The sequence below is a fragment of the Panthera leo genome, chromosome B3, assembly GCF_018350215.1.
Source record: "Panthera leo isolate Ple1 chromosome B3, P.leo_Ple1_pat1.1, whole genome shotgun sequence".
NCBI lineage: Eukaryota > Metazoa > Chordata > Mammalia > Carnivora > Felidae > Panthera > Panthera leo.
This window is the reverse complement of record NC_056684.1, coordinates 1,276,357-1,286,609: the sequence shown is the minus strand read 5'-3', so window position 1 is coordinate 1,286,609 and position 10,253 is coordinate 1,276,357. Positions and strand designations below refer to the sequence as shown.

The following is a 10,253-nucleotide window of genomic DNA, read 5'->3' as shown; positions in this document are numbered from 1 at the left end:
GACCCTCCCTTGGACTGCGTCGTCCTCGGAGCCTCACCCCGGTGCCCCGCAGACCTCGGACCCCATCCCCACCCCCCGGGTCCCCGCCGAGCCCGGACCCTCCCCTTGGCAGCGCAGAGCCCGGGTACTGGCGGGAGGCTGGAGGCGGGCTGGGGGCGGGACTCCGACAACCCGGAAGCGGGGACGAGCACAGGGGCGGGGCTGGTCCGAGAGATGGCGGCGGCGACGGCCGTGAGCAGCGCCAAGCGGAGCCTGCGGGCCGAGCTGAAGCAGCGTCTGCGGGCGATGAGCGCCGAGGAGCGGCTGCGTCAGTCCCAACTCTTGGCCCAGAAGGTGCGAGACCGCGGGGACCGCCAGCATTGCGGGCCGCTCCACTCACGGAACGGCCCTGCGCCTCTGGGCTGGCGGCTCTGCGCAGGCGCAGGCCCCGGCGCGCGCACGTCGGCACGGGCGCGCGTGCGCCCCCGCAGGTGCCATAAGGACCCTTCCCCCCCTCCCAGGCGCAAGCACGTCCCCTCCGCGGGTGCCGGGGCCATCCCCCGGGCGCGCGCACGTCCCCCTCACGTGCCGTCAGGGCGATCCCGGGCGCGCGCACGCCCCCACAAGCCAAGAAGATCCCGGGCGCGCGCACGTTTCTGCGGGGGCGCGCACGACCCTCCGACCCGGCCCCTCACTAAGAGGGGGTCCCGGGCTGAGGAGGGCCAGGGTGGAGGTGGATGGCGGCCCGCCGAGGTGAGAGCAGGGTGGAAGCAGGAAGTTCTGGCGGGCTGAGCGGTGGGCGCGGAGCAAGGGGGACCCCGCGAGTGGCCGGGAGCCGTGGACGCGCAGCGGGAGTCCCGCCGCTTCAGGGACGCGGGCGGAGAAGCGCGTGGCCGCTTCCGACGGGCGTCCGACGGGCGTCCGCGCGCTGCCCCGGGGTCGGGGAGGCGGGGCGGGTCCGCGCGTCCAGACGGGTCCGCCCCCCGCCTCCCCCCCTGGTTCTGACGGGCGCCCGAGCTCCCTGCGAGCGGCAGGCGGTCCCTCCTGGAGGTGCCTGCAGCGAGCTGCGCCTCCAGAGTTCCTTCATCGCCCTGCCCGCTCTGTCAGCCACCTATTCCTTACGTGCAAGGTCCCCTTGGGTTAGTGGAGCAAAGCAAGCCCCCCCCCCCCCCCATCTCCTTGCACGTAGGTGTGCGGGGCTGGGGTGTCCTGGCGCACCGAGGTGTCCGAGCTGCTACCTACGAGAGGCGCTGGCGGGTGCCCTGTGCGCGCAGACGGGTACGGGAGCCCAGCCTGGCTCGCAGGTGCCCGATCTTAGCGGGTTAGCTTGCGCATGGGAACGCACTCTGTGGTCCGCACTTTCCAGTGTGCGGGGTTGCAGGGATGAAAACCGTCTGGTCGTTGCTCTGAAGGAGAGTCTGCAAGAGGCAACAGACTCGTGAATAAAAGACTCGCAGTGCTCCCAGATGCGTGATGTCGAAACTCGGGGGAGGGGCTGTGCTGTAGGAAGATGTTTGAGATGCACTTGTTAGTCTAAGATGACTTTTGTCAGGGGAAGGGAAGATGGCACGTGCAGGAATATTTTGGTAAGAGAGGGAAGGGCACAATTGGACCCGGCCTTTGGAGCGCCACAGATCTGGATTTAATCTGGCCCCACTGTATTTTAGCCGTATGGGGCCGTGGCCAAGTCTCCTAGTCTTTCCCAGGGTCTGGTTCCTTACCCATTAAAGGGATGACGTCATCCTTGTAGGCCTATTGTAAATGTTTAAACAGGTGTGTAAAGGGTACATTCAGTGCTTCACATGTTTGTTTTGTTTTGTTTGTTTTTGAAAGACCTTATTTTATTTCTTTGAGGAGAGGAAGAATCTCAAGCAGGCTCCTCGCGGGGCTTGATCCCACAACCACAAGATCATGGCCTGAACTGAAATCAAGGGTCAGCCGCCCAACCGAGCCACCCAAGCACCCCTAAAGATTTTATTTTTGAGTCATCCCTACACCCAAGGTGGGTCTGGAACTCACAGCGCCAGCTCCACCAGCTGAGCCAGCCAGGCTCCCCAACACATGTGTTTGATAGATCCTTTAGGAAAAGCACATTGGCGGCATTTGGGAGACCGGAGTCAGTGCAGTGAGAATCAGCAGGACCTGGCAACTGGTCGGATAAAGGGTAGCACTGGAAAAGGAGGGCAGTCGCCTGTGGTTTCAGAATTCAGAGATAGGGGTTTAACGTCACTAAGCACGAGGCACGTAGGAGTTGGTGCAGAATTTGGAGTGGCATGGGGAAAATAAAGTTCATTCTGTCTGCCTGTAGATTAGAGTTCATAAATTTTAGGTGGGAAGAGTAGCTCTACAGACGTAGAGCCAGTGACAGAAAAGGGTGACAACTGAGAACTGGCCTCAGAAGAAAGAAAAGTTGAAAAGCAGACCATGACCCTCAGTAATAAATACATTTTACCGCCTGCAAATACACACATATATGAAATGTTTCACAGCCCAGTGTTTCACAATTGTTACTATACACTGTGAACTTTAATATACTCTATTTTATTTAAAAGTGCTGATTGTAAGTAACCTGCTATTGATTCTGTGACCAACCAATGGATCATGGCCGAAAACATCAATGTGCTGTGATGAGAACTGTGTTTGCTATAGTGCATGTTCAAGAAAGGTATTAAATGATGCCTTTCTCTCAACGATTTTCTTTTACAAGGCATATTTATTCTTAATGACACAGCACCTTTTTTATAATTTAGAAATTTATCGGAAAAGCAATGTATGGTAAAGAATTTCAACCTTACGCCATAGCTTGACTTCCCAACCAAATAAGATGAGGAAATTAGTGCCCTGTACTCACTTTGTCTTGTCCATCTGCCTCTTTCTTTCTTTCTTTCTTTTTCTTTCTTTCTTTCTTTCTTTCTTTCTCTTCCTTTCTCTTCTCTTCTTGTCTCGTCTCTTCTCTTCTCTGAGAAAAAGAGCAAGAGAGCACAAATGGGGGAGAGGGGCAGAGGGGAGAGGGAGAGAGAATCCCAAGCAGGCTCCACACTTCGTGCAGAGTATGATGTGGGGCTCAATCCCATGTCCCTGGGATCATGACCTGAGCTGAAGTCAAGAGTTGGATGCTCAGCCAACTGAGCCAGCCAGGAGCCCCATATCTGCTAATTTCTGACTCCTGTATCATTTTTCTTAAATTGTCAAGTTTCATAATATTTGTATTCTGTTTTATAATTACAGTGAGTCTACTGAGCATTTTCTGTGGCTGACTGCCAAATTTGGATATTAAGTAAATAGTATTTACGATATTTCGGTTATATATGTCGTATTCACTGTAGAACCGAGTTGTATGGTTGTACGAAAAGGATATATAATTCTGTCATGAGATATGTGTGGCTAGGTGGAGAATGTTTCAAGTGTCATTACCAAATCCTTTCTCTTTTGTTATGCTCTACAATTGCTCAAAATCATGACATGCTTTAGTCTGTTCCTATTTGGAGTATACATTTCTAATTTACCTCTTTTTTTCAAGGAGTTTTTGATTGCCTTTAATTTTCCTTTTTGGCAAAACAAGAATATGCGTTTATCTTGTTAGTAGATTCTTTTTCATTTTGTCTGTTAAAAGAAATCCATTTTCTTTTTTTTTTTTTTTTTTTTTTTTATTTATTTTTGGGACAGAGAGAGACAGAGCATGAACGGGGGAGGGGCAGAGAGAGAGGGAGACACAGAATCGGAAACAGGCTCCAGGCTCCGAGCCATCAGCCCAGAGCCTGACGCGGGGCTCGAACTCACGGACCGCGAGATCGTGACCTGGCTGAAGTCGGACGCTTAACCGACTGCGCCACCCAGGCGCCCCAAGAAATCCATTTTCTTGAAAGCACTCTATAGCCCCCTGTTCCCTCTGGTCTAGCCCATTGCATAGCCATTGTCCTGGGGTTTCTCTTACCCTACTTCTGAGTTAGAGCTGTTGCTTGAACCCATTGTTTTCTTGTTGGATTTCTTCCTTCCTTCCTTCCTTCCTTCCTTCCTTCCTTCCCTCCTTCCCATCTTATTAGAGTATATTCTCAAGTAATTTTTTTTGTTTGTTTTAGAAAATATCTAAGGGCGTAAACTTTTAAAGACTTTATACATTAGAAAATGTCTTTACCCTCATGTTTGATTGATGGTTTGAATTTCAAGTTTAAAAATATTTTTCCTTGTTCTGCTTAGCACCCATGACCTCCATTCATTCTGAAGACTGGTATCTTTATCTTTTGTATCTTAGATTATTTCTTTTTCTTTGTGCTTTTCTATAATTACTGTTAATCAAATAGTAAAAGTCATATGTCAGCTTTCTGTGTTTCTTAAACAGATTTTTCTTTTACTTTCCTCATTTCTTTGCCTTTTTCTCCCACTTTAAGGCTTTCTCCTGAATTTTTTAAAAAAAAATGCTTATTTATTTTCAGAGAGAGAGTGTGAGTGAAGAGTGGGGGAGGGGCAGAGAGAGAGGGAGAGAGAAACCCAAGCAGGCTCTGTGCTGATGCGGGGCTCTAACTCATGAACCGTGAGGTCATGACTTAAGTTGAAACCAAGAGTTGGACACTTAACCTACTAAGCCACCCAGGCGCCCCTCTCCTGAATTTTTAAATTTTGGTGTTCTTAATTTTAATTTTAATTTTCTTTTCTTTTTTTTTTTTTTTTTTACCGTTTATTTATTTTTGAGACACAGAGAGACAGAGCCTGAACAGGGGAGGAGCAGAGAGAGAGGGAGACACAGAATCTGAAACAGGCCCCAGGCTCTGAGCCGTCAGCACAGAGCCCGATGCGGGGCTCGAACTCACAGACCGTGAGATCATGACCTGAGCTGAAGTCAGACGCTTAACCGACCAAGCCACCCAGGCGCCCCTTAATTTTAATTTTCAAGTATTATTTCTTAATCTCTGATTGCTTTCTTTCCATAGCTGTCTGTTGTTATTTTATAGATGCAACTATCTTCTTGAATTTGTCTGAGATAACTAATTAGAATTAAAAAATTCCCCATTCTCTGAATTATCTCAGTTTCCTGCTGGATCATCTCCGCCTCCTTAGTCCTTCTATTTTGTGTTTTAGCTTCCTAGAATGTTTGATGAATCTTTATTGTGGGTGCGTGTTTATGAGTGAGGGCATGACAGCTCCTGGGTCTCTCCTTTGCCTTTTGTGGTCACTTTGGGAGGAGTGGGTCCTGCCTGACCTATGGCCACGTCCTCTGAGTGCTGTGTCTGTTGCTGTTTGTGTAAATAGCGCCCATGTGCACCGTCTCACAGAAATTAGTCCAGTCTCCGTTCTCTTGTTCTCAGTGTTATAATGGCTTTCTCTTTTTGTGCTTTTTTACTGTCCGATAAATGAGATTTTTAAAAGCAAGAAAGATAAATGTGTATGCACAGTCTCACACTGAATTTTAACCGATGTTTATTTCTGCTTAATCAGCTTGTGATGTTTTATATTCTCTTTAAAGAGAACACGAGGGGTCCCTGGGTGGCTCAGTCGGTTAAGCGTCCGACTTCAGCTCAGGTCATGATCTCACGGTCCATGAGTTCGAGCCCCGCGTCGGGCTCTGTGCTGACAGCTCAGAGCCTGGAGCCTGCTTTGGATTCCGTGTCTCCCTCTCTCTGTGACCCTCCCCCATTCATGCTCTGCCTCTCTCTGCCTCAAAAATAAATAAACATAAAAAAAAAAATAAAGAGAACACGATAGACCTTGACTTTCTCAGAAACGACTTGCGTGCCAGAAGCCTCAGGTCTGCCCATGATCTGGGTTTCACATTTGTTTTGTTCTGTTTTGTTTTGCCTTATTTTAGCCTCACGACAGCTTTGTGACTTCTCGGAGATGGAGTGAACTTCCTTCCTTGACACCGGTCTGCTGTGCTCCATCTACTGAATTTCTATGTGCTCCTTTCTGTTAGGAATAACTCGACTTTCTGTGCCTGTCTGTTTCTGCCAGTCACGTTGATAGGCCTCGGGGGCGGCATCTTTTTCTTCTGAGCTCGGAGGAACAGAAAAGGAAGGGAACAAGAGCAAAAGGGGAGCCAGGAGCTAACTTCCGAGTCTGGGGCAGTTCTGAGATTGTAACTGTTGTGTGGCTGGCACAGCTCTGCCCTCTCTGCCCGATGCACCATTAAACTGAGCAGGAAGGAGCAGGAAGGCGTTCTCTGACTCGGGGCCGCCTTCGCACGACTTGGCACTTGTTTCTGGAAGGACTTCACCTCTCCAGGATCCGCCCCCCATCTCTGTGCCACTTTAACACCCATGTGAACAGAAGAGGTGCAGGCGATGGGACGGAGGTGGACAGAGCTGAGAGAATTACAGGGCGTGTCCTCTGCTCCCAGGACCCTGCGGACTGGTTAGAATACCACCGATTAGTAACCAATCCGATCCTACATAACTGTTAGGTTGTACGTGAACTTTTAAGTGTCGTAAGTGCTCTGCAGAAGTCAGGAGAAGCGAGGGCTTGAGTTGGCTTAAATGGGCAGAATTTTGGAGGGGAGAAGCCTGGCTGTCCAGGCAGTCGTGGGAGCCGAGGTTCAGAGTTAACCCCAGGCAGAGCTTGGGATGACCGGAGGTGGCCGCAGCAGGTGGCTGGAGGCCAAGCCCGGAATTCTCCGCACAGACAGCAGGGCCCACGGCGACTCTGTAATGAGTTTTCAGTCCTGGAGGAGGCGGGCCAGAGAGGCCAGAGCCGTCAGAGAGGTGGTTGCCGTCTCAGAACCAAGCGCTAGGCTTCAGGACGCAGCACTGTCTGACCCCCCTCCACCTCTCCGCGTTCTTTTGCGGCCTTGGGTTTGGGTAGTTGAAGAAGCTGGAGAAGTGCAAGCTCAGAGAGAAGGGGGCACGTGCAAAATGTATCAGGGGAGCCGCTGGATTTTACAAGTGTAATCTTGGAGGAGAAGGGTAATTGTCATCATTTCCCATTTAGGTGATAGCTCACAGTCAGTATCAGAAGTCGAAAAGAATCTCCATCTTTCTGAGCATGCCAGACGAAGTCGAGACAGAAGAGATCATCAGGGACATTTTCCGGCAAGGGAAGACCTGCTTCGTCCCACGGTACCGGTTCCAGAACAACCACATGGACATGCTGAGACTGACGTCCCCCGACGAAATTTCGTTACTTCCCAGGACGTCCTGGAATATCCTTCAGCCTGGAGAGGATGAGGTCCGGGAGGAAGCCTTGTCCACAGGCGAGTGTTAATGGTATTGGGACTGGCACGTGAGGGTGCTGTGGGACTGTGGCCCACCGGTCACGTGTGGGTCACTGGGGGTCGATTTTCTTACCGGGATGAGCCCTGTGGTGCTTACATTCCAAGACACCCTTGTTAGCTGGCTTAGGGTGAGATGCCCTCTAAGCCGTCAGGTGCCAGCCCTGAGAGGAGTGCGGTTGCCTCTTCTCAGACTCTTGCCCTTGTGCGTTGAATTAGACATTGTCCCCAAGTAAGGTGATCGTTTCCCGTGATTTCCGTGATGGGCTGTGAATTAATGGGCGCATTTCCATTAACGCTAGAAGCTTTCACCTCTCCAGGCAGCTGCCTTGTGGACATCGCCTCTTGGATGTCACGTGGGCCTCTCAAACACAGCGTCTTCCAGACGCAGTCACGTTCCCTCAGCCCCTTCCGCCATGTGTCTCTCTGGGCGTGGCACCGGCCGTGCTACCGTCAGCCACCCAGCTGACCGCGCAGGGGTCTCTAGGTCAGCCTTGCTTGCTCTTTCCCTCTCACGCCTGTCATGTGGTCTCGCGCCGAGTCCCCACGTTCGTACCTGCTGTATCGAACATGCCGCTCCCCCCCGCCCCCCTGCGCTACGCCGCCAGGACGTCCCGGCCACCGGCTTGTCGCGACGGCCTCCTCGCTGCTCTTTCTCGCCGCACAGTGTATCCCCTCCTCCCCTGTCGGTCCACTCTCTGCACAGTAAGTGAAGCAAGACTCCCGAAACGCAGATCTGACCGTTTCTGTCCCCTGGGTAAAGTCTCTTGGTGACTTCTGCTGCCCGCCCTTTCGTGGAAGGGAACGCCCCTCAACGAGGCTCTTCCCGATGCGCCCTGCGCTGCCGTCGTTTTCACCTCTTTCTCCTCCCGCCTGCATAAGCCACGTTCCGGCCCCTCTGAGTGTCTCTGCCTCCCGCCCCTGCTCTGCCTTCTCTACCACAGGACCTTTACACATGCTCTTCCCTTCCCACAGTCACTCGGGAGATTTAATCATTAGGAAGCAGCCAAAGAGCTAAGGACAAAACGAGCTAAGAGTCCTAGTTTGTAACACCGAGGCTCAAACCTTTCTTCAAGGTATATTTTTAAGATTTCAGTGGTTGGAAGGAAACCCAAAGCAGCGTTATGCCCTTGCCTCTCAATTTCTGTTCTCTTCCAGTGTAACCCCGTAACCTACAAAATCAATAAGATGGGGCGGGAGGGGATTGAGTCAGGGCTCGTGGTATTCGGGGGGTTCCCTACTCTGCTTCCTTAGCCTCCCCCTGTTGTCCAGTCCTGCCCTTTGCCAGACATTTAGGCACCAAGGGTACACTCAGACCACCTCCCTGCTGGCCCTGCACAGTAGAGCAGACGAGTGCCAACATTATCAGACTCTCGTGTTTTTAAGGGGAAAGCTTGCAAGCATTTTAAGACCGTGAGACGATGAGGGGGTGCGGTATATCTCGGGGGCGGCCCAGGCATAGAAGATGAGGCCCTGACGTTGCTCAGACTTAATGCAGCCGCGTCTCCAGACTCGCAGGCTTGAGGGTGGGACCCAGGACGGTCCACTTCCGTCTGACTCTGTGTTAACTGCTCCTCCAGTGCTCACATCACCTCCGTAACGCCCCTGCTGAAATTCCGGAGGCCGAGCCCACCGTCTTTGCTCTGTCCATTCTGCGGTGCGTTCCTTAGGCTGAGCTAAAATGCATCAGCCTGAACTTCTATGCTTTTGTTCTATTTCTACGTAAGTACAGCGGCTGGAAAAGTAAGGACGAAGCGTGATCTTTCCTCCTAATTTAGTTGCACTTCCTGGTTAGATAAACTCAGGCCAAGTAAGTGAGCTAACTCATTATGTATGGTTTTTAGCACGTGGCTCGCATGATTTGGCACGTGGACAGAGTTACTCGTTTTACTATCAGCTCATTGCTGGCCAAGGATATAGCATTTTGGTAATTTCTAGCAAATGTTTCACGAGCATCTGCGTTGTGTGAGACACTGTTAGGTCTGCAGAGACGAGGTCCTGGACTTCAGGGGGCTCACACTCTAACTGGGGAGACAGCAAGTGTATGTACGTAGAAAAATACCCCAGCCTGCAGTGTATGTCAGATCCAAGCGTCAAATGCGAAGGTGCAGAACGTTACGAATGTAGACGTTCAGGGCTTGGCTCTGAGTAGAAGGAAGCCTCCCCAAGACACTCCGCTTTTTCCTCCTCCGTGGCGTCTCCACGCCGTGGTTGTGGGACCAGCTGCTCCCCCCTGTGGGTTCTTGGCAGGTACTTGCAGTCTGGGTTGCAAGGGGATAGGGGATTACGGCTGGTTTCTTGAACTGCCGCCTGGGAGGGGAGGCTCTTCGCTGCTGTCGGGAGAGGTGTTTGAGCAGGCAGCCTCCGCCTTTTGTTATCTGCCCGCGTCGCACTCCGGACGCGGGTGTCCCCGGTATCAGCCGCTAACAACGGGCCAGCTTTGGGGGAAGTACAAATCTCGCTTCACAGCGCGTGGGACGAGCTGATTAGAGCTCAGACCGCCGTCCCGCCGTAGCTCCCGTAGCCGGTTTATCTTTCGGGTTTGCTCGAGTCATCGCCGCTTAGAAAGGAGTGACCTGAGCAAAGGTCCACCTGGGGTTTGCTACCTAACAAAATAGCAGATTGCTAAGTGGAGTAGAGGGGCCGCCTCTCTGCTGAACTTCTCCTCAGAGTGAGGGCTGCTCAGGCAACTAGATTAGCCAGGAGTCTTTCCACGGAGAGTACGTGATCTGAGTCAACCTGGCTTAACGGAAAAGGGGATTTTATTGGCTCAGAGACTGAGAAATCCACAGAAGGGGGAGCTTTTGATACACTAGACCGAGTGATCAGGGTCAACTCTGGCTCTGCTGTGTGACTCCGCTGTCATCTGTGTGTTCCAGTTGCTACATGGTGGCCCGTGGTGGCCTATGGTGGCCCGTGGCAGCTTTGGGTTCCACAGCACACTTGCTGTTAGCACTCACGGAAGAAAGGAGCAAGTTTGCCAGTAAAATCCTGGTCTTATGCTCGCTGACCCAGGTTGGGTCAGATGGCCTTTCCCAAATCGGTCACCGTGGCCGGGGACATGGACTGGGCCAGC

The 10,253-nt window shown here is 52.0% G+C and overlaps 1 protein-coding gene across 2 annotated transcripts in view; it reads left to right on the top strand.

The window, feature by feature from the left end:
- Positions 1-181: 181 nt before the first annotated feature.
- The window catches only part of MTHFS (methenyltetrahydrofolate synthetase), a 31,716-nt gene continuing 21,644 nt past the window's right edge, over positions 182-10,253 (top strand). The window contains exons 1-2 of one of the 2 annotated variants that reach the window (XM_042940799.1): positions 182-333; positions 6,898-7,159. In XM_042940799.1, coding sequence (XP_042796733.1) covers positions 214-333; positions 6,898-7,159 — 382 coding nt within the window. In that variant the 5' untranslated portion in view covers positions 182-213. Of the gene's footprint in view, positions 334-561; positions 733-6,897; positions 7,160-10,253 lie in introns of those variants that run through there. The other variant, XM_042940800.1, reaches the window with a different exon arrangement.